The sequence below is a fragment of the Cryptotermes secundus genome, unplaced genomic scaffold, assembly GCF_002891405.2.
Source record: "Cryptotermes secundus unplaced genomic scaffold, Csec_1.0 scaffold1747, whole genome shotgun sequence".
Lineage (NCBI taxonomy): Eukaryota > Metazoa > Arthropoda > Insecta > Blattodea > Kalotermitidae > Cryptotermes > Cryptotermes secundus.
Genome location: NW_019744161.1, coordinates 577,068 through 601,336, shown reverse-complemented (window position 1 = coordinate 601,336; position 24,269 = coordinate 577,068). Strand labels below are relative to the sequence as shown.

Here is a 24,269-nt window from a genome sequence, read left to right as displayed (position 1 = left end):
CCCAGTCCACTCGATACGTAAGGATCTGAAACACGCGGACAGAAGTGATCTCCTTTAAGGTACTGCGGGATCTATTCATTTCATGATCTTTCTACTAAGGTCACATGATTCAATTTAATTTAATTATTGATTCATTCACGTGTTTACTCAATAGGCCAAATGTCGACAAAGAAACACACAAATAAAGCGAAACAGGGCAAAACAGTAAGCATTCCATTCCTACTTTCACGGCAAGCATAATCCGTGAGAAACTTAGATTGCTTTTCAAATATTTTAACGTCCCTACGAACAACTTTAGTAGCTGAGACTTATCTGACAGAAGGCAAATTGTTACTAGAGGAACAGTCACTGAACATGGAGCACGTAACAGGAACCGGAAGACAAACAGTTTCCGAAACGGAAAGACAGAACTTAAGAGTCGAGCTGAACTTGAATGTGAACGAGTAACACCTTACGTAAAGTGCAATTTTAACTGCTCTAAAACTTAAGGGTAAATATAACGGACGTGGGGAAAGAAACTATTAAAACAGGCCCTCAAGCTCCTGCTGGATGCGTTCCCGATAACAGTAACAACAGATTCTGCTATTGCAGACAAGAATCCTACTGGAAGTTACTGGGTTACATAGGCTATTATTATTATTATTATTATTATTATTATTATTGGAGGGGGTGGGTTTCCCCATGCACCGCCACCAGTTGTTGATCCATTGTACGTCCCCCTTTGATATTCTACCAGTCGCCATACCCTACCGGTACTGGTGCGTGCTATCAGCCCCGTTGAGCCAACGAGGTCGGCCCTCGGTTCCTTGATGCTTCTCCCATCTACCAGAGGCGGGAAACTTGCCTAATTTAGCTCAGAGGTCTCCTAGAGGAATGAGGATCTTTTACGTGCCGTAAATCTACGACACGGGACCCACGGCTTAAAGTCCCTCCCGGAGGACTTGTTCCCTGAATTTTTCCGCCCTTAAAAACCCGCGTTCCTTGAATCATGAGGTGGGAACGTTACCCCTAGACTACGGAGGCCGCTTACATAGGCTAACTGAACACCCCTGATCATGACACTTCGGAATCGAAACATGCCGGGGTATTGAGGTAATCAATATTATTTTATATTGTCATTTAATCGAGTTTATCGGATTATATTAAATCGAAATGTATTACAGTTACTAGGGGGACTCGGTAGCATAATTGGTTGAGGCACTATGCTACAAGCCGGGATGTCGCAGGTCGATTCCCGATGATGTACTATTTTTTTAATTGACATAATCTTTCCAGCCGCACTATGGCCCTGGGGTCGACTCAGCCTCTAATAGAAATGAGTACCAGGATTTATCCTCGGGGGTAAAGGGCTGCCGGTGCGTAAGGCTGAGGACCTCGCCGCCGTCTGTGGGCCGAATATCTAGAAGATGTGGGAGCCTCGACGTCTCACAACCCTATGGGCCTCCATGGTCTGTTACAGGGATAGATTTATCTTTTTTAATATAGTTACACAAAAAAAAAACGTGAAAGCGCTTAATATGCTTATAAATCTGTTTTGAGACGAGATAAATAAGAGGCTGCCTCGAAAACCGTGACATGAGAAGCCCAGCCGAAACGGCGTTCCATTCAGTCTTCCTACATATGTTACGTCAGTAAATGTAACTGAAACAAATCATGGCGGGTACTGTCTTCCTGGGTATAACGTAATGTAGTCTGGCGGAAGTTCATCGACGTTTCGGAGGAACGTACTGCCTACATCTTCACGGTGAAGAGAAAGCCTTGCAGCCAGCAAGAGAAAAGCAGGGATGCAGCAAATTTAATCAGACTACACGGCTGCTTACTCTTCGCTCCTCAAAATTTAGTCATTGCATTCCTCCGAAACGTAGGTCAACTTGTATCAGACTACATTCCAGAAGATAATAGTCTTCATAGTCACCGTCATGATGACCTCAAATAATGCAGCAAGTAATGTGTGTTCTTATCTTTTGTTATGAAATTATTCCTGCAGATGCGCCGATTTCAGCGTCATTTAAAAATATGTATACAAATCTAGAAGTCTCCTTCAGTGGTAAAGGTAAAAAGGTAAAATTGTCCCTGTACTTAACTAATTAAGCGCTACTCAGTCCGGAGATAGGGACTAGCTCTATAGATTGGGTCCAACTGAGTAGGTTTTACCTGAAGACGGAGACAGAATCCAGTCTCCGAAACGTTGTGTTTAAAAAATAAACAGGACTGTTTTTAGATAAAGACAAGACCCTGGATAATGTCCAAAAAAGTACAATATTTGTACTAATGGACCATCGTCACAAACGTTTAGATCATATTTACGTTAGTTAGTGTTAGGTCTTCATTTGGATCGAGGAAAAGGAAGAAGGAAAATGCTAAACGCCGAAACGCGATCAAGAACTGAGGCCCTCAGGAGTGAGAATATATACACGTTAGATTGGTTTTCACAGTAACTGTGAGGTTTAGCTGAACGTGGATTAGGAAGGAAACGAAAGAAGAGAGATTTTAATTAGTTCAGATGGCTACTGAGCCAGCGAACTCCCCCTCATCTGCGAGTGGATATATCTTCTGACACTTTGCTTTTGTTACGTTTTTCCTCCCACCATTTACTTTGTTCTACATCATCATCCTTCTTTCTTCCTGTCAAAGTCTCAAGGCACACTGAGTAATAAATTACCCTCACACTTGAAGCTGAGGCGTCTTGCCCGCCCATCACTCATTAGGACGCGGCGACTTGCTTCCACTGAAGAAAACCAAATTGCTTGAGCTTCGACACTTCACTGCGACTTTATAATTATTAATTTAAATTTGGGCTGTTCAATAAAATATAAAGGTTTCCTTATAAAAATAGGTAAAAAAAGTTAAAGTTGTCCCTGTGATTAACTAATTAAGCACTACGCCATGAAGGCGTATGGGGTAGTGGATGTATGGGTCCACATTATATTAACCTCGGCATTAGTTGGAGGTGAATGGTCAGCTTCACGCTCTTGCCGCTTTACCCTCGAGAATATGGCCCCTGTACCCCTTGGATAGGAGGATGGGTAGGCCCCAGAGCCGGTCTGGACCACGTAAAATGAAAATTTTTACCCCCACCGGGACTTGAACTCCGACCCTTCGGTCGTCCATCCCGTAGCCAGTCGCTATACTGACTACGCTATCCCGTTTCTATGCTTACTTCATTAAGCACCAGGACCAGATGACTTAACCTCGGCATTTGATGGAACTGATTGGGCAGATTCACTCCCAAATAGCTTTATCCCCGGGGGGAAAACCTCGACATCGTCTCTGTAGGAAGCTGGGTGGGCCCCAGGGGCGGTTTGTACAATATGGAGAGAAAGATCTCTTACATTGTCCAGGAATCGAACCCGTATTACTCTACTCGGTGGTCGAGCTCATAGTGTAGTCGCTATAAATATTAAGGAAGCAAATACAAAATAAATAAACAATAAAAATAAAATAATTCTCATAGGAGGTAAATGGTAATGCATTCGAGATTCGAAGTAAGGAGTTTCTGGAAGTCTAAAATAAAAACCGAGTTACTCCATCCATTTTCCTTTAAACATAATTGAAACCCCGTATAAAATGGTGTTTCTTTGGAGAGTGTTCCCTAGCGTGCTCTTACCTTGCCTCCGGGCAATCTGCAGAACAGTGTCAGACGATCAATCAGCCAAGAAGGTGCTGACGTGCCGCCAAAATCTGGGAGCAACTGCTGCAACGTAATCTTGTCCGTTATGTTGGTGTTCTGCAGTACGAAAGAGATCGGTTTGGTCTGCTACCAGGAATCGCCTTACAGACTCTCTCCTGTATCATCGTTCTGGCTGGTTGGCTAAATGTCGCACTTCTTGTAATGGCGGGCAGATAATATGAGAGCACGTTACGGTGTGGGCAACCCGTCCGTCATACAGGAATGCGGTGTTGCTTTCTCCTGGGGCTCGCTAACAAGCAGAGCCTACTGCATCACGGCCATTCTGGGCTCGGATCTCACTGGGTCCCGGGTATACAACGTTACGACTACACGCAACTCAACAGTACACGGTCCTTTTCTGATGTATCTGATTATTTGTAATTTATTTAACGACGTAGGAGCCGGAAGAGGGACTCGCAGTAACGTAATTGGTTGAGGCACTATGCTACAAGGCGGAAGATCGCGGGATCGATTCCCGATGAGGTTACTGGATATTTTTCAATTGATCTAATCCTTCCAGCCGCACTATGGTCCTGGGGTCAACTCAGCCTGTAACAGAAATGAGTACCAGGAATCTTCCTACAGGTAAAGCGCGACCGGCGCATAAGGCTGACGACCTCACCGCCATCTGTGAGCCGAGTGTCTAGAAGATGTGGGAATCTCAAACTCTCACAATCTTATGGGTCTCCACGGCCTGTTACAGGAATAGCTTTACACTTTTTAAGAGCCGGAATTACTCAGTCTATATAGCGACAGGCCGGGGATCTATTCCTAGTAAGGGTAAGAGATTTTCTCTACAGTATAGTGTCCAGACCGACCCTGGGTCCCCCCCAGACTCCTATCGAATGGGTCCTGGGGATTGTTTTCCCAGGGGTAAAATGGCCACTCACATCCATCTTCCCACTTGGGCACTAGGCGGAAATAAAAAGTTGTGGATCTATACCTTCAGTCCCCCATATGTCGTCATGGTTTTTTTTTTCCTTGGCACTACAGCCCCAGTGGGCCTAGGCCTACCTCCATGAGCTTCTCCGTTCACTTCGGTTTTTCTAGATCTTACACATTCGGTAGGACTCCTTGGGCGGGTGATCAGCTCGTCGCAAGGCCTCTACCTGTACACAAACACAGAAAAACGCACACACACAAACTAAACATCCATGCCCTGAGTGGGATTCGAACCCACGATCCCGGTTTCCAAGCGAGCGAAGGCAGTGCATGCCTTAGACCGCTCTGCTACCGTGACCGGCTGTCGTCATGGATTAGTGGGTAACTAATTAGGCACAGGGATCAATTTCACTTCCTTTTAATGACATTCTCAGTTACTCATATTCTCAATCCAGTAAGGGAACAAGGCTGCATCATCGCCAATTAGCGACGTAGGTTCTTACGCCATCATTAGCAAGTTACTACATTCTGTTTCAACATACTTCCGCTATTCATACTGCAGTAGGAAATTCAAACATACTTACAAATCAGATCCAAGAGGTTGTGACGATGGTACAAATATTATGTACAGTATAGTATAAATATTGTCCAGAACCTTTTGTCTTCTCGTCTGCTGTCCAAAAACATAAAAATTAGAATATACAAAACTATAATTTTTCCTGTGGTTCTGTATGGGTGTGAAACTTGGTGTCTGACATTAAGGGAGGAACATAGACTGAGGGTGTTAAGGAAAATATTGGGACCGAAGAGGGATGAAGTGATAGGAGGTTGGAAAAAACTGCATAATGAGGAGCTTCATAACTTGTCCTCTTCTACAAGTATAATTAGATTGATGAAGTCAAGGATGATGAGGTGGGCAGGGCATGTAGCACGAATGGGGGAGACGAGGAATGCGTATAGAATATTGGTTGGAAAGCCTGAAGGAAAGAGACCACAAGGACTACCAAGGCGTAGGTGAGTGGACAATGTTAGAATGGATCTTGGAGAGATAGGATGGGATGGTATGAATTGGATAGATCTAGCTCAGGATAGGGACCAGTGGAGGGCTCTTGTGAACACCGGAATGAACCTTCGGGTTCCATAAAATGCTGGGAAATTCTTGAGTAGCTGCAGAATTGGCGGCTCCTCAAGAAGGGCTCAGCTCCATGAGTAATTAAATAAGTATAGTACAAATATTATATGTTCCTGGACATCATCCATCCTCTTGTCTCTAACTAAAAACCGTCCTGTTTATTTTTCAAAACGCAACCTTTCAGAGACTGGATTCTTTCTCCTTCTTCAGGTAAAACTACTCAGTCAGGAAATAGGGAACTAGCTCTACCGATTGGGCCCAACTGAATAGGTTTTACCCAGGCCCCAGAGCCGGTCTGGATACAATGAAGAAATGAAAAATCTCTTGCCCCTGCCGGGAGTTGAACTCAGATATCTCAAGTCTAGCTCATAGCCTAATCGTGTTACCGTCTGAGCTCTCCCGCCAGCTCAATGCACCAATTGGACCAGTATTAAATTAGTTTTGTAACCGCTCAATGCCATGTTTCGTCGAAATTAGTTCAGCAGTTTCGGGGATCATGCCGTCGTTGTGAAGGAAAATTCTGCCGTCATCTTCAGTTCCACGCTGAACATGGAGGCAGAATGCTAATCCCGCACAGTGATAAAAAAATAAAGCTATCCCTCTAACACGCCGTGGAGGCCCACTATAAGATTGTGAGACGTCGAGACTCCCAAATTTTCTAGAAAATCGGCTCACAGATTGCGGTGAGGTTATCAGCCTTAAGCTCCGGTCGCCTTTTACCCCCAGGAAGAATCCTGTAACTCATTTCTGTTAGAAGCTCAGTCGATTCCAGGGCCATAGTGCGGATAAAGGATTATTGTCCTGTGTCATGACCCAAAAGACACAAATTAAACGTCTTCTGTCATAACATCCACTTTCCTTTAAGTGCAATGACATAAAATAATGAATATTTCGTAGCTCCTGTAGTCTCTCTGATGAATTCGACGTTAGCGTCTGTGATGCAGAAAGGGCGTTAGTTCACTTGGGCGCTTGAGCTCCAAAGAGCGTCAAATGGTTCCTTATTCCACTCTCACTTTAAATGAGCACTGTTTACCTGAGATAGGAGAAGGGATGCATTCAGTACTCCATTGGCTGCACGTAACAGCGGAACTGTCCTGCTATTGGTTGATGATATAATTTACGGTAGGACACGTTATGACGCGCTTTGAGAATCTCCAGCTATGATCCAGCCACCATCTCTTTATTATCTGAGAAAATAAACAGACCGAAGCGACTTGCAAAATGGGGGCAACTCCATGCGTCTGGGTTCGAATTTCAGTAAGATTAGCAAATAACTGTCTTACGTAATAGGCTGGAGGGCAGGTGACGCAGCAGACGGAGATGACGAGGAATGTTGAGCTCGGTGGCTGCTTGGTATCTCGGAAGTATTGCTGGACGTCTACAAGAGATGTCTATGTGCTTAGGAGGCGTATAGGGAAGTGGATGTATAGACCCACATCTTCTTGATATCGTTATTAGTTCGAATAGAGACGTTAGCTTCACACACCGCCCGCTTTAACCCCGGGGAGAGAGCCCGCGGTACCCATTTGATAGGTTGGATATGGACGAAGTGGGGAGGAGAAAATTCTTGATCCTACCGGGACTCGAACTCGGCCGTTCAGCCCGTAGCAAGTCGCTAAACCGACTACGCTATCCCGGCTACTAGAGTTTTAATATTTTCGTAACAATTTCTTAACCACTTACTGGATGTGAGGTCAGGTTCTCACAACGGTGGTTATGAAGCTTTCTATCTTCTCGGATCATCACGCTGTGTATTCCGGTGAAAGTCAACCGACGTTGCGGATGAACTTGAATTTTCGACCCTGAAGATGGAGATATATGTTCTTCGATACGTCTGTTGATATTTGCCGGTGTTCATGACGTCATATTCAAGAAGATATAAATATAATCAGTTCCTTAATTCTTCGCTGATGATCGCAAGGCGACAATATCTCGTGATAGCCTCCGTTCAGAATCATTGTTATCTACCGATCGTTCATGATTGGTGCCTGGTCTTGATCTGCAACATGGCGTCGTTCTGTTCCTAGTCTCTGTAAATAAAAAGTCTAGAATGGCTGACAGTGGCCGCGCGGTATAAGGCATGAAATCTCTCTCTCTTCGCTCGCTGGAACACTGGGATCGTGAGTTCGAATCCCACTCGAGACATGGATGTCTGTGTGTGTTTATTCTGCGTTTGTGTTGTGTGTACGTACCGGCGTTGAGTTGGGCTGATTCCCCGTCCAAAAAGTGCTACCGAGTGAAGTGAAACGAGGCGTTTGACGGATACCCTACGCTCCAAGTGGGAGCAACAGAAAAGAGAGAGATTGTTAATTAATTAATTGTTAACTAACTGCGTAAATATACTGAACTCATTAGCTGAGATGAGTAGGGTCTACACTTATACAGTTGACGGACCATCAAACTCACTAATGAAACTCCCTCGCCAAAACTCGCCATTCCAGATCTACACAATCTGGACATGTCCAGTATAATCTATATAACTCACTCATGAGGCTGAGCCCTTCTTGAGAAGCTGCCAATTTTGCAGCTACAAGCATTTTATGGAACCCGAAGGTTCATTACCGTATTAACAAGAGCCCTCCACCGGTCCCTATCCTGAACCAGATCGATCCGATCCAAATTATCCCATCCTATCTCTCTAAGATCCATTTTAATTAATATTATCCACCCACCTACGTCTTGGTCTTCCCAGTGGTTTCTCTCCCTCTGGCTTTCCCATCAATATCACACATGCATTCCTCTTAGCCACGATTCGTGCTACATGCCCTGCTCACCTCATCCTCCTTGACTTGATCATTCTAATTATACTTGGAGGAGAGTACAAGTTATAAACTTCCTCATTATGCAGTTTTCTCCAACCTCCTGTCACTTCATCTCTCTTCGGTCCAAATATTCCCCTCAACACCTTGTTCTCAACCACTCTCAGTATATGTTCCTCCCTTAATGTCAGAGACCAAGTTTCACACCCATACAGAACCACAGGCAAAATTATATTTTTGTATAATAATGTAAAATTATGCCTGTACTTAATTAATTATCAGGCTATTAAGACATGTGTGGGAATGAAAGTATATTTCCACCATTCTTGACTTCGGCATTAGGTGGAAGTCAGTGGGTATCTTCACGCCCCGGCCGCTTTAACCCCGCGCCTTCCAGCCCGTAGGCCGTCACTAAGGCTTATACATTTCTCAGCAATAGGCCTAGATCTATATTTTGATGAATCATACACACTTAATTTTTCTCGGTGTTTTAAATAATGCGTGGACGACATGTTGTTCTCTTGCATGCCACAATTCAGTCTATCGTAATTTTCCGTATTTAACTTTCTTCGCCTAACTGGAAGACCTAGGTAGGCACGAAAGCTATCAACGAATGCTTTATCGCCATTAATTTCAAGCTTCAGTTTATAATATTGTATCATTAGGAAGGGGTAAGAAATCAAGCAGGGACTGGAATTTGAGTGGAACATGTAAGTTTCTTGTGTAGGGTGATAAGAGTTAATTCGCTCAACGGAATCGTAGATAGAGTCGTGAAGAGAAACGCAGATGTTCCATTAACGCTAGAAATTGAGAAGGTGTAGAAGTGAAACTCCGTGATTTTAGTCCGCAAGCGAACACTACCGACCGAGCGACCGCCGCTTGTCGGCGAAGTTAATGCCAACTTTTAAGGATAGAGGGTGTCGCGTGGTCAGCGCAACGAATCCCCACGGCCGTTAATCTCGGTTTTCTAGACCGGAGCCGCTATTTCCTTGAAATAGCTCCTCAATTATCATCATGAGGCTGAGTGGACCCCGTTCCAGACCCACTACTTCTCAGAAAACAATATGGTAGCGCCGGAAATCGAACCCGGACCTCTGGATCTGTAGCCAGGAACGCTGACCACTAGACCACACAGGCGGCCGGTATAGAAGTAAATACAAATAAATTAAAATGTGAGCCTATATGTTAATATATCGTTACAGGAATGCATACCAGAAATATAATGTAAGGACATCTAATAATTCTTTCGAAAATGTGGCTAGAGAATAAATATTTGGAAACGACAGTAACAAATCAGAATTATGTTCAGAAAGAAATTGAAAGATAATTATATTCAGGAAATGTTTGCTAACATTTGATTTAGAATCTGGCAGTGTCCCATTTATTTACGTGTCTTATCTGTGGCTCTACAACCCTTTGTTGGACCTTGGCCGCTTTTTCAGTTTCTTGATCTTTTAGGGCGACCGCACACCAACTGCGTCAAGACAATCGTAAAGACTTGAGACAAAAGACCCAGTCTTGCTTCATTCGTGATGCGTCAGCGTCAGCATCATGACTCAGACCGATGTGCATCGGTTTTCATAATCTCATTCGTTTCAACTGTGCTCCTTTCTTTGCGTCATGTCACAGATATCGTGTCTTGACTGTTACATGTCTTGACGAATGCCTTTGTGCAGCCTACCTTACACAGTCGATAGTATTCCTTAGACGGGGGATCAGCACATAGCAAGGCCGCTCCCTACACACACACAGAAGAACATAAACACAGAATAAACGAACACAAGCATCCATGCCTCAAGTGGGATTCAAACCCACGATCCCAGTATTTGAGGGGGCAAAGACACGTCATGCCTTAGACCGCACGGTCATTATGATCGGCCCCACTTGACCTACACTTCGTAAGAAATTCCTGGTCCCATAGCCCATTGAATGGGGCACTTTGTGTAGTCCTTTCACAAGGATTGTCTAGACTCTAAGACTGCACTGACATCTCGGCAGCCGGTCAAGGAGCGCTCTGCAGTGCTTATATGTAACAATTGCAGAATGGAATATTTTTTCCCGCCTTCAGCACTGACCTTTCACATCTGGAATATATAAACGGGGCTCCCCAGATGCGCTGGTATCTCTTTTCTGGAACGCTTTAAGTTGATTCTTCTTCCTCATGCCCCCGCAGCCTACAAGTCTGTTTTTAGAAACGTTGGCAAAAAGTGATATGGTTTTGTTGTATTCCGGGTGTTAGTGTGTGCCGGACTGAAAGGGCGGATGTGTTTCGGCCGTAGTCAGTTCCCTCACGGATGATTTAGCGAATATCTTGTCTGTAATCTTCGTGGTGTTCCTCAGTTTCCAGAGGAAATTTACCGGAACATCTGACCTACTTTCAAATGAATCATGACCTTGTCTTCCCTACTCCTCTCTTGTTCATCTGTTCCCTCTCCAATCGATCAGTCACTTAAACATGATCAGGGATTTCTGATTGCTTATTGTGCAAAGGTCCCAGCCTCGTGAGAATAATCGAGGAGCTATTTCAAGGAAATAACGGCTCCGGTCTAGAAAACCGAAATTAACGGCCGTGGGGATTCGTTGCGCTGGCCACGCGACATCCTCTATCTGCTAAAGTTGACAGTAACTTCGCCGACAAGCGGCGGTCGCTCGATCGGTATAGTTCGCTTGAGGATTAAAGCCACGGAGTTTGTATTCTGCAAAGGGTGTACTCCAAAACTTGCCCTGCGAATATGTTTTCTGAGCCTTAACATCCACCGGACATGCTAACTTATAAACAGGCCGATATTACATCCTTTAAATATCTAATTTATTGTGTTAGACTCTACAGGATAACACTTCATGGGCGTTTTCAGAACTAGTCTACAGGTAAAGGTAAAATTGTCCCTTTGCTTTAATTAATTACGCCATGAAGACTTATGGTTGGTGGAAGTGTATTTATACCATTCTTTATCTCGGACCTAGTTGGATTGATCAGCTTCACGCCCAGGCCGCTTTACCCCCGGAGAAAGAGCCACTGGTACCCATTGTATAGGAGGCCGAGTGGGCGCCACGTAAGGTTTGAACACTGTAGAGTAGAAACAAAGTGTTTGCCCCGACGGAAATCGAACCCCAACCGTCCAGCCCTTAGCCCGCCCTTACACTGACAAGATTACATTTTATTACACAAATTCATAAATTAAACTTGTTCCCTTCTTCTCCTAATAATTATAATTTACTTTCGTGTGTTTTAACGACGCTTTCAGTAATGAAGTTATGTATTTGAAGGCAGCGGTCGTGGCCTATTTGAGGTGTTATCTCGGCATTTACCGATAGATACTGAAGAAAGCACGTGTCTCGGCCGAGATTCGAATGGAATATCTCCCGATTACGGGGGCACGCGGTAGTTTAGTTGGTTGAGGGACTATACTATAAGCCGGAAGGTCGCGGGTTCACGTCCCGATAAGGTCATGTGATTTTTTTCAATTGACCTAATCCTTCCAGCTGCACTATGGCCCTAGAGTTGACTCAGCCTCTAACAGAAATGAGTACCAGAATTAATTAAATAATTTTCCTGGGGAGTAAAGCGCGGCCGGCGCGTAAGCCTGACAATTGAGTCAATTGTCTAGATAATATGGGACCCTCAACGTCTCACAACCCTACGGGCCTTCACGGCCTGGTACAGTGGCAGCTTTACTTTACTTTATACCTCCCGAATATAAGTCTGGAGCGTTACCTCTAGACCAGCCTCTTGGATTTGGTCTTTCTTGTTTAAATTTTCCCAGAAGAAAAGACTGGTAATTTTGAAAACATGAGGAATAATTTGAACTACTTACTACACTGAATCACTGGTCATAGGCAGGGAACTGTACAACTGCTTCGTAAGTTACGTCCAAAATATATCAATATTATATAAAATAATCTGCAGACAGGAACCGAGGAAAACCGAGGAAACGGAATTTGCTGTGTTAAATGTCTCACCACATTTGCCAGAAGGAAATGTGCAAAACCAAATATGTAAGATTTGAGGCTTTCACAGCGGTGACTATGAAGAAAGCAGTCTTCTGGGATTTGGCACCGTGTATATGTGGTGTTAACCGACGTTTCGGATTTCTTGAGGATTTCTTATATTTTTCCTTCTACCCTGAAGATGAAGGCGATACGTTCCTCCGAAACGTCGGTTAACACCACATATACACGGTGCCAAATCCCAGAAGACTGCTTTCTTCAAAACCAAATATACTTTTCTGCTTTTGTGTTTACGCACATTATTATCTTCTGTCCGTCCAATCATCTATTTGCCGTTCTTAATGCCTCTACCCTCAATTTTCGTTATTTTTCAGGTTTCAAATTCATTTAGTTTCTTAATAAATACGGACTAAATATACACGATAAAACTGAGCGAATCATAATAGAAATTACAAAGAAATAATTACGTTTTATTCCGTCTCCTGTGTTCAAATATTGGCGTTTGAAATACTGTATACGTGTTTTCTTTATTCGACAAAATGTGAAGATAGAACCATGAAGAATTAAGGCAGCAGGTTCCCGTTTTCCGTCTGAAAAGTATAGCCTACAATCCATCTGCGATTTAATGATCCCTGGCCTCGTGTATCTGTGTCATAGCAAGCCTCACTTCAGACGGAAGAATGTGGCTTTGTTGCCAGATCTCTTCTACTGCAAAGTCAAAGAGTACAGTCATAACTTTGCAGCGTTCAGAGTAAAAAACCAGTAGGCCTATGTCTATTGGAGTAGTGCTCGCAAATAAAACGGAAACTTATCAATCGTAAGGAATCATTTATTCTTATCCCAAATTATATTTTCTTCTTCTTATCTTCCTCAAACATAATATGACATGTGAATCCATTGCATAGGTAACGATATGTGAACAGATGTCTGCTAAGCAACGTAAACAGTCAGTTGCTGGGCAACGACGAGTTAAACGTGTATTCTCACAGCAACGGAGATTTCGTTCTCATGACAACTAAGAAACGAACTGTTCGGCTCGGTGTCCCTTATTCGGTACGCCAAGCAGATATAAAACAGGAGACGTGTGGAGGCGGGGTCGAATACCTCCACCGTGACCCTGCGAGTCGTAGGAGACGACGAAAAAGGAAGTCTCAGATCTGAGACATTAAAATATGGTCTCCAGTCCCAAGGGCCTCGGACCCCAGAAAGACTGCACTGGCAAGGACCAGCAGCATATACAAAAGGCAGACCCGTCCTCTCGTCAGAGATGGTGTCCCACAAAAACAAGACCGTAAATACCAAACAGTAATAAATATCTGGTCATGAGGCCCAGATTGGGCTCGACACCAAGACTTACTGACCGACCGTCGGTCGCAATGTGACTTGGACTTCGACTCGACAAACGACAATACGACGGAACGCGGAAGAAGTGACTCGGCAGTGAATCAGCGAGCTACGCAGAGAGGAAGTCTGTATCTAGAAGTAGTTCAGTGTGTGAACTGTTATAACTGCGTGTAAGTGTGAAGGCGACGTCAAATAAACCCAATGATCAAATCTAGAATCCACAATTATTAGTCACGTTAACCTCCTAACCTTGACAATATTCTCTACTTCTTGTCGTTTTTATTTCTCACGTCTTCGCCTTGTCAGCCTCGTACTTGTACCTCATTCATTATAGTCACTAGGATCTGAAATGGATGACCGTTGAATCGGGGTTCGATACTCGACATGGTATTCCCTACAGCTTTGAGACAAGTCCCTGGGTTCCACCATGCTCCTATCCGAGGGGTACTGGGGACGACTTCCCAGGTGGTCAAAGTGGCCGGGGCATGAATATTAGCTACTTACCTTCATATAGGTCTGAGGTTAAGAATATGTGGAATTTTGTCTCCACTCTCCAAATGGTGTGATGCGTAATTAAAAACATGTACTTTTTCCCCTGCTTTCTTGTTCAGTCTGTTTCGGCTCCGCTGCCGGCTAATACAGAACATTCTAAACTGACACAGCAGGATAACACAACTCAGATTCGCACGTCATCAGAGGTACAAGAACGAAGATAAAATTAAACAAAAAGAATTAGTTGTACACGTTTACTGTCGCAGGTGGTGAGAATTTTAAACTGGAAGAAAACACTTTGAATTTTCAATATCATAAAAACCACAAATCTTGTACTGACCTTTGGTTTCCTTGGTGCCAAACTGGACACTGCAAGATGGCGCACGGTTGCTGCACCTGGAAGGATTCCTCAGCCTCTGGTATGTCCCTAGCTGAGGATGATTGAGGACATCCACACCGCTATAATATACAAAGGACAGCAAATTGACTACAGTGATTATAATAAGGCCCCGAAAAAAACTGTAAAGTAAAAAAGTAAAGCTATCCCTGTAACAGGTCGTGAAGGCCCATAGAGTTGTGAGAAGTCGAGGCTCCCACATTATCTAGACAATGGGCTCAAAGGTGGCGGTAAGGTTGTCATCCCTACCCGCCGGCCGCGCTTTACTCCCCAGGAAATTATTTGATTAATTCCTGGTACTCATTTCTGTTAGAGGCTGAGTCAACCCCAGGGCCTTAGTGCGGCTAGCACTGTAAAATAGTCCATCGAAAAAATGTCCAGACCAACGAGAAATCGTTGAAGCCCTAGAACATCAAGGCAATCCCTGTTATAGGGATAGGTGTCCGATAAACCTTGATTAAATGGTATAATACGGATTATTTAAAGCAGCGAATTCAAGCAGAAATTGTCTCCAACAGCCCAGCCATGTTAAAGTACATTCGCGACAGAGTGGACTTCGATTTACAAAGAGCTTCGAATTTTATGGACAATATTTCGAACACATACTTAATTTAAATATACCACTCATTACTGACGTTTCGGAGTTTCTAGAGGATTTGAAGTTCCCACAGCGGTGGTTATTAAGAATCCTGTCTTCTGTGATATATCGCCATGTAGTCTGTCAAAAGTCAACCATAAATGTCGGTGGAACATATCGCCTCAATCTTCAGGGTTGAAAAATAATCCGTACAAGAAAGCAGCATGAATCAGTTAGAAAGCAGAGTCCTACTTGTATGTAGTTAGGGTCACTAATATTTCATGATAAGAACAGTCGTTTGAAACCAGCCTGTGTCACAGTATAAAAATGCGTTTTATGTCAATGCAAGTTGCGATAATTATTACGTAAGGGGAAAATACCGACGACAACCGCAGAAGGCACTGTGTGCACCCAACATATCCTTGAGTTAACAGTCGTTTGAAACCAGCCTGTGTCACAGTATAAAAATGCTTTTTATGTCAATGAAAGTCGCGATAATTATTACGTAAGGGGAAAATACGACGACAACCGCAGAAGGAACTGTGTGCACCCAACATATCCTTGAGTTACCGCATGCCTACAGACTTATTCAGGCGCTGGGATAGTCAGGATGGAGCCTACTTGCACGGGTTTGAGTCAGATGCAGGTTCTAATGAGTTTAGTGACATCGCTAATCAACGCACAGACCCCATCTGACCTCAGGTCACCTTCTAAAATTCACGATGGAGACCGCTATGACTTTGTAATAGTCGGTGGTGGGTCAGCGGGGTGCGTCCTGGCTAACAGGTGAGTCTCTTCACCAATATAACAGCTGACTTCGCTGTCGACTTCACTGGTAGGTACGTGTAGGTCAGAGATTGGTTTGAATTTAATATAGAATGTCCTGAAATGTGATCATGTAAAGGGACTCTCTAAATATTGGAGATGCTTTCTTCCACATTCTTCAGCACCTGTCGCCAAATGTGGGTAGAGTACGTTAAAACAGGCCACGACCTCTTCCTTACACATAATTTCCAATATACTATTTTTCATTTTCACACTACTCAGTCTAAGTTACTGGTATCGTCATTAAATGTGTTACAGGACAAACAAGAACTGAATAGAAAATTTTATTCGGAAAATCTCAACGTAAAAAAAAATCTCAGGAAATATCCTATGTGTTCGGGAAAGGCAGAAATTTCTCGCTTAACGTCCCATTTAACGCTGTTTCCTTATTAGGTTGCTATTGTTTTCATACCAAGGCTCCACACAGCGTCGTGTTAACTTGTTATTACGCCTTTGTCTATCTCGAGGTTTAAGAAAATGATCGAAGAGGGGAGTTACTTGCCCAAACATGTGCTCACTGTTGACGAGACCGGGCCCCCATCTGCCACTAGCTGGCTTCACCTGTGGCCATCGGCGAAACGATCGTACTAATTGTTACATAAATATTGTTGTAGTTTACAATTGTATGCATGGTAGCCAAGAATTTGCAGATTCTTAAAATCGCGTTCGTTGTGTCTATATTACAGTGCATGTTGTGGGGGCGAAATAAGGCTGAGGAACGTAACCTACGTATTTCTTAAGTTTCTTATGGTAACAATGGATCCATTAAACGGCGTTTCACATAACGTCGCTTGTTTACACGAACGTATCCACGACGTTAAACGAGAACTTAACTGTATTTACATGTATCTTATTGATACGAGACATGAAAGTGTAGACTAGATCAGCGATTCTCAGCCTCTTGTAATTTGCGTTCCATTTTTCATTCCGTCAAAAACTGGAGTCTCGCCATATTAAAAACAAAGTTCTTTATTGTTATTCTGCAACACATGTATTACAATTATAAGTGTTAGTATTATGTTAATCATTACTGAATATCTTATATTCGAGACCCCAAATTCCACGCAGTCAACCGTCAAGAGTCTTCATTGGGACTCGTCTTGCAGGACTAAGACAGCTAGAGTTAATCGACTGAACTCGTCTCGCGGGACTAAGACACCTAAATTTAGTCGACTGAACTCATCTCGCGGGACTAAGACACCAAAATTTAGTCGACTGAACTCGTCTCACGGGACAAAGACATCTAAATTAAGTCAACTGAACTCTTCTCGTGGGACTAAGACGCCTAAATTTAGTCGACTGAACTCGTCTCGCGGGACTAAGACACCTAAATTTAGTCGACTGAACTCATCTCACGGGACTAAGACATCTAAATTAAGTCAACTGAACTCGTCTCGCGGGACTAAGACACCTAAATTTATTCAACTGAACTCGTCTCGCGGGACTAAGACACCTAAATTTAATCAACTGAACTCGTCTCGCGGGACTAAGACAGCTAGAGTTTAATTGTCTGAAACCAGGGTCCAATGGTGGGTTTTTGTGAATACAGTAATGAATATTCTGCTTTTATGTACATTGCTAGACTATCTGCATGACTTTCCACTTTCCAAGGAAACTCTGCACCTTGAATTGATTTGCTAATCAGTGCGTGACTCGCACAAATAACCTGTACCAGAAGGCCTTGAGGGCACTGCCACGGAAACTTGAAAACAGGAAAATTTGCATGCCCCCTCCCCCCCCTTCTTAAATTTAGTGTCACTCACTTCCTTTTCTTTCTCTCTCTTTCTCTCTTTGATGGTTTAAGCAACTGTAGGGCTGGGCAGTTATATATCCAAGCCATTGCAAACTGTTCTGAATTGATAATGACGGTCAGTATGCCCACGACACGTTACCTAACAAAGACTGCAATATGATTACATTAAGCGGCCGACTGGCGTCGCTGTATTGCTGTAAGTTCGTACATGGAAGTTGTTAGATTGGAGTTTCATGCGGGACACCGGAAGAGCATGTTCCCTTCATCTTCAGAGTTGAAGAGAAGTCAAGCAAGAAACTAGCACGAAGCAGGCAGTTTTGGGTGCTCTTGAATGAGAACAGAGGCGGATGTGATACGCCTAAACGTTGCTTGTCTATGAAAGCAGTACACGGCGTGATATCCCAGGAGATAAGCTACAACTTCCCGTAAACACAGCTGTGAGAACTCAAATCCTATACACTGTAGTTCTAACATGTTGCCATAGATGACTCCATTACGGATAACGCGACCATGTTCTAACTACGAGTAACTAATTTCATGGGGCTGAGTCCTTCTTTATAAACCACCAGTTGTGTATAATATTGTAATACACGGTGCCAAATCCCAGAAGACTGCTTTCTTCACCAGTTGTGTAGCTACTCAAGAACTTCGAACCCGAAAGATCATTACCGCTTTCATAAGAACCCACTACCGATCCCTATCCTGAGCCAGATCAATCCATAACACCTCATTCTATATCTCTAAAATACATTTTAATATTATCCACCCAATTACGTTTTGGTCTTCCTATTGGTCTCTTTCCTTCGGAGTTTCCCACCAATATCTTACATGTATTCATTTTCTCACACATTCGTGTTAATTTCCCAGCCCATCTCGTCATCCTTGACTTGATCATTCTGGACATTTCTACCGCCATAACATGAAATATGTCATAAAACTGGGTAGGTTTACCCTACGTTTAGGGTCTATGGCACTGTGGGGCCTATTACAACCTCTACTCAACTCCCGCAGGCTGTCCGAAGTGCCCCAATGGTCGGTTCTTCTCCTAGAAGCAGGAGGAGAGGAGCCTTTCGAGGCCGACGTACCCGGGTTCTTTACATACTCTTGGGGTACCCGGATGGACTGGAGTTACGAAGGAGTGCCAGGTGTGATTTGCGGAGGACTTCCATGTCCAATCGTCAGAGGGAAGGGTCTTGGAGGTTCTAGCTCCATCAACGCTATGCTCTACTTCAGGGGCAACAAATTGGACTACGACCACTGGGCCCAAATGGGTGAGTCTCTCTTACTGATACTGTCAGGAACTGTCAGAATGTACTTCTGTAAGTTTAGATGTGTCAGAAGTCACAATACCCCCCTTAGTAATTGTTTTTTTCCTTGGCACTACAGCCCCGGTGGGCCTAGGTCTACCTCCATGAACTTCTCCGTCCACTTCGGTTTTTCTAGATCTTACACATTCGGTAGGACTCCTTGGGCGGGTGATCAGCTCGTCGCAAGGCCTCTACCTGTACACAAACAGAAAAACGCACACATACAAACTAAACATCCATGCCTGAGTGGGATTCGAACCCACGATCCCGGTTTCCAAGCGAACGAAGACAGTACATGCCTTAGACTGCTCGGCTACCGTGACCGGCGCTATTTTGAATATATAGGAATTAAATTCACTGACCAATTATTAATATTTATATTTTAATGAATTTTAAATCCTAACAATATATAACATGAAGCAGATTGTGTTCCATAACTTGGCATTTTTTAAATCTACTTATGAGTATCCCTTGATCATGAACTTCGATCGATTGGCTGTTCATCAGGAAACAGAGTATTTCCACCTTTTTAAATTGCGTCAAAGGATTCAGGTAATTTGGTTTGGTTCATCCTGCTCCGTCACACTAGCAATAGCATAAAAGATTATCAAACTCCGTTCAGTGTGATTGATAAATATTTTTTCTCGTTTTTAATCTGAGCGACCATCTTCAGAAGGATATAGCAATACACGCGGAAACTACTATTAAAATGTGATTGGTCAATATCAAAACATACATACAATACCATTACAATGCCATTAATATAATATCTTAGCCTTTAACAATTACAGCATGTGCATGAATATATTAAAATATTTATACGTTATTATAATTTGTTCTTTATTGCTATTGGGGGTGGGACAAAGTCCCTTGCACTGCGGCCACTTCTGGCCTAGTGTACCAGCCCCAGATGATAGGTGAGGGTGAATGTGGAGAAATTGGTGGAATGAAGATTGGCAAGGGAAACCGAAGTACTCGGAGAAAACCTGCCCCAGCGCCACTTTGTCCACCACAAATCCCACTTGAACGGACCCTGGATCGAACCCGGACCGCCGCGGTGGGAAGCCAGCGACTAACCGCTTGAGCTATGGCGCGGCCTATTATTATAATTAGTCTATTTGTAAGTATGGTCTAAACACTTTTTTAAAATCTGGAACAAATTTGGTTCGTGCCCGTCATACTATCTTCTCTTTAAAGGAAGTTGAGTGTCTGCCACGTCGTCAATCCGTTATTTAATGAATAGGACCCTTCGCTGTGGCCCTGTTGCGCAGCCCGAACAACTGGATGACACTAAAGAGCCCTATTCCTAGCGTATTGGGTATAGCGACTGGCTACTGGCTGGACGACCGAGTGATCGCAGTTCGAATCCCGGTGGGATCAAGAATTTTCTCTTCTTCACGTCGTTCCGACCGGCTCTGCGGTCCATCCAACTTCCTATCCAATTGGTACCGGGGCTCTTTCGCCGGGTTAAAGCGGTCGGGGCGTGAAGCTGACCACTCACCTCCAGCTGGTGTCGAGGTCAAGATAATGTGGATCTATGTATCGCCTTCCCCCTTCATGGGGTAGTGCTTAATTAGTTAAGCACAAGGACAACTTTACCTTACATCTAGGCAGTTCAGAACTGAGTCTTAATTCTTTAAAATTAATGATGTCGATGATGATGACAATTTCCAATATATTTATCCTTGCTCTCATATAGTTGTGGCTGCTGCTTTATTTTCTAGAAATCTTCTTGTTCGGTTCTCGTCCAGGATGTCAGCTGTTCTTTTTAGTTCTCAGTTACTCCAGGCTTTTTACGGGCCAGTTCCTTAAGATTTGCAAGGGCAGTTTGCTTGTACACCCCTGGTATTTCAGCAGTCCAAGTTACCGTATTTACGCATGTATAGGCCGCGTGCGTGTATAGGCCGCAGCACAATTTTCAGACAGAAATTATAGAAAAAATAATTTTCTTGGAATATTATTTCAGGAGTAGAAATTATTCCAAAATTTGGCAACGTTTAATTTTTTTTAAATGAAGTGTGATTTCGAATATTTCGAATATAAGCCGCACCCCAGTTTTCCTCTTGAATTTTTGGCAAAAAATGTGCGGACTATACATGCGTAAATACGGTAATCTCTAACTCGGAACTCTGTAATATTCTATAAACAATGTAACTGAGGAACAGAAATGGAAAGTAATATGAAAGTCCATTTGTGTCTTCATATTTTGTAGCTAATCTGCGTGCTCTCTGTACAGGTAATGAAGGTTGGGATTTTGAACATGTCCTGCCGTATTTCAAGAAGTCTGAACATAACTTGGACCCGGATGTTCGTAAAGATACGGAATACCACGGAGTTGACGGATATTTAAGCGTCGGAAGGTTCACATTTCAGGGTGAGACGGTGGGTCGCCTCACTGAAGCTTTTAAGGAAATAGGATATACAGAAGTAGACAGCAATGGTAAACACCAGAGTGGATTCATGATCGCTCAAATGACACAAAGAAATTCCTTACGTCAGAGCACAAACAGAGCATTTCTTGAGCCTATACTGAAGAGGAGACCAAATCTTAAGATCGTAACAAATGTCAGAGTCACCAAGATACTCATAAACGAATCTAATATGGCGTATGGCGTGCAGTATATTTTAGAGAAAAATAGACATGTGGGAGGTAAAATTTTTGCCTCCAGAGAGGTTATCGTCAGTGCTGGAGTCGTTAATTCACCACAGTTGCTCATGCTTTCTGGAATTGGTCCGAAAGAAGTTCTTCAACCACTGAGTATTCCTGTAATGAAAGATCTGAAAGTAGGGGAAAACCTTCAGGATCACGCTTCAACACCTGGTGTTTTCTTCACGCGTCCCAAACACGAGAAGCCTCAGTTTTCTGGTACCAGTATATTAATGGATATATTGAATTACGCCGAGCCTAAAAGGCACGGCCCTTTGACATCAACAGAATTAAACCAAGTTGTGGCTTACACAAACACAAAATATTCAAATTCATCCATCGATTATCCAGATGCAATGATTTTCTTCTTAGATCTGGCTGCCAAAACACAGAGTGAAACAGATAAAGTGGTATTTCTTCCAACAGTTCTCAGACCCAAAAGCCGAGGCAAGATTACCATCAACACTACAGATCCTTTCTCATCCCCTCTCATCCATCAGAATTACTTCAGCGAACCTGACGACATTAAAATACACATCGACATCTTTAACGTAGCTAAACAACTCGCAGAAACATATGCAATGAAGAACACAGGTTACGTTTTAAACACAACATTTTTACCAACAGAAAATGACTTCAAAACCGGGAAGAACCCTCTTTGGAGACATCCTGAATTTTTATCTCAATTTTCAATTTTTCATCTCTGTGGGACATGCAAAATGGGACCGGATGACGACGAAACTGCAGTTGTAGATCCTTCATTAAGAGTTCGTGGCATAGGGAAACTGAGAGTTGTTGATGCGTCCATAATGCCATATATTGTGAGCGGGAATATAAATGCCCCTACAATCATGGTCGCTGAGAAAGGAGCGGATTTGATTAAGAGATACTGGGGAAGAGCTCATGATGAGATCGAAAGAGCATAAGAAACTGTACACTTGTTACTCTGTTATCATATAAACATTAGTTCTGCCAATAAGACATTCGAGATTCAGTATAGACAAACTTGATGTGAACAATATTAAAAATACAATCAGGGAACACTCAAGCAAAATGAAGAATGCCGTCTACTGTGATGTGGGGCTGTGTAGATGGAGGCGATATGTTCCTCCGAAACGTCTGTTAACACAAGATCTACATGGCCCCATATCCCAGAAAACGGCATAAATAATAAGCTAAATAATCTCACGAAAAGATAAAAAAGTGTGTAGGGGTGATTAATGTAGTATGTAGTTCCGCCAGTCAGTAAGTTAGTATTCAATGGTCCAAATACATTTGTATCTCAACAAAATAAAGACCAGTATCATGACGAACACACCAAATGATGAAATAAAAGGAACGATTTAGGTGTGTGACAGTCTACTATAAATTAAATAATACTTTTATCTAATAAAATATCGTTAAGTTATTCAAGCAACTTAACTGGTAAACAGTGATGGTAAATTACTAAATAATGAAGTAAAACGAACTGGTCATATGTATTTTCCATTTGTTCAGCATCATTGTATTTAAGCAACCTGTTGCACTCTGTACGACACTCTATACGTGTCACAGCAACGTGAGTGTTATACACCTGATGATGGCCGTCTGAGGCCGAGACATGTAGTGTGAAGGAGCAAGATCAAGGACACATAATATATTGTTTGCACTTGGGACGGAGTTTGTATCATATCATATATTGTTCAGCATTGTTCCTTTTTCCCAAGAGTTTGAAGATTCCTTAGGGAGCAAATGTGAGCTACCTAAATGAAATAATAATTTACACTGATAAAGCAGACTGCTTTTGCCGGTTCTCACGGTCTCTTCTCTTGCGGATTTCTTATATTTTTCCTTCTACCCTGAAGATGGAGGCGATACGTTCCTCCGAAACGTCGGTTAACACCACATATACACGGTGCCAAATCCCAGAAGACTGCTTTCTTCATAGTCACCGCCGTGAAAGCCTCAAATCTTACAATAATTTACACTGTTTGTCTCGTTCGCTGTTTTCTCCATCATAAAATTTAAACATTTTTATCGTCATTCGCTCTCCCCTTTCCTTCCTTATTGCTTCCCTTTCTGTTCAGTTGAAAAAACATTAAATAATATCACTCAATACTTACAGTTAGAGGAAGACAAAAATTAAAAATACCAACCCTGCCTTATAGACTGCTAATTCAACATTCTCCCCAAAGTCTGTGTCCTTTTTATCCTTTGTGAGCAGAAGCAAACATTGGTATGTAAACACTATCTATAGCTCTACAGCCCTTTTGTTAGGCCTTGGCCGCTTTTTCAGCTATACATAATCGGTAGGACTCCTTGGATGAAGGATCAGCCCGTCACAAGGCCGCTACATACACAGGACATCATAAACAGAATAAACGCACACACATATTTATGCCTCGAGTGGGATTCGAACCCACGATCCCAGCGTTCGAACGTTCGAAGACAGTTCATGCCTCAGATTCTGCAGCCACTGGGATCATATGCACGCTGGCGTTTATAATTATGGGTGTGTTAACTACGCACTCATGTTAGCGAAGAATACGACAAGGCG

General features: G+C 43.0%; 2 protein-coding genes across 5 annotated transcripts in view; one reads left to right on the top strand and one right to left on the bottom strand.

Annotated features, from left to right (window-relative positions):
- The window catches only part of LOC111874617 (T-box transcription factor TBX10), a 68,008-nt gene that overhangs the window by 19,599 nt on the left and 24,140 nt on the right, over nucleotides 1-24,269 (bottom strand). For all 3 annotated transcript variants that reach the window (XM_023870254.2, XM_033755525.1, XM_023870255.2), the window contains exon 8: nucleotides 14,568-14,686. In XM_023870254.2, coding sequence (XP_023726022.1) covers nucleotides 14,568-14,686 — 119 coding nt within the window. The remainder of the gene's footprint in view (nucleotides 1-14,567; nucleotides 14,687-24,269) is intronic.
- Nucleotides 1,428-22,820, top strand: LOC111874616 (glucose dehydrogenase [FAD, quinone]). 2 transcript variants are annotated; one of them, XM_033755524.1, is made up of 3 exons: nucleotides 1,428-1,448; nucleotides 18,791-19,050; nucleotides 21,323-22,820. In XM_033755524.1, the coding sequence occupies exons 2-3, from the start codon at nucleotides 18,897-18,899 to the stop codon at nucleotides 22,657-22,659; spliced, it is 1,491 nt and encodes a 496-aa protein (XP_033611415.1). In that variant the 5' UTR covers nucleotides 1,428-1,448; nucleotides 18,791-18,896; the 3' UTR covers nucleotides 22,660-22,820. The 2 variants fall into 2 exon arrangements, with proteins under 2 accessions (XP_033611415.1, XP_023726021.1); XM_023870253.2 differs by lacking the exon at nucleotides 1,428-1,448 and adding an exon at nucleotides 15,768-15,987.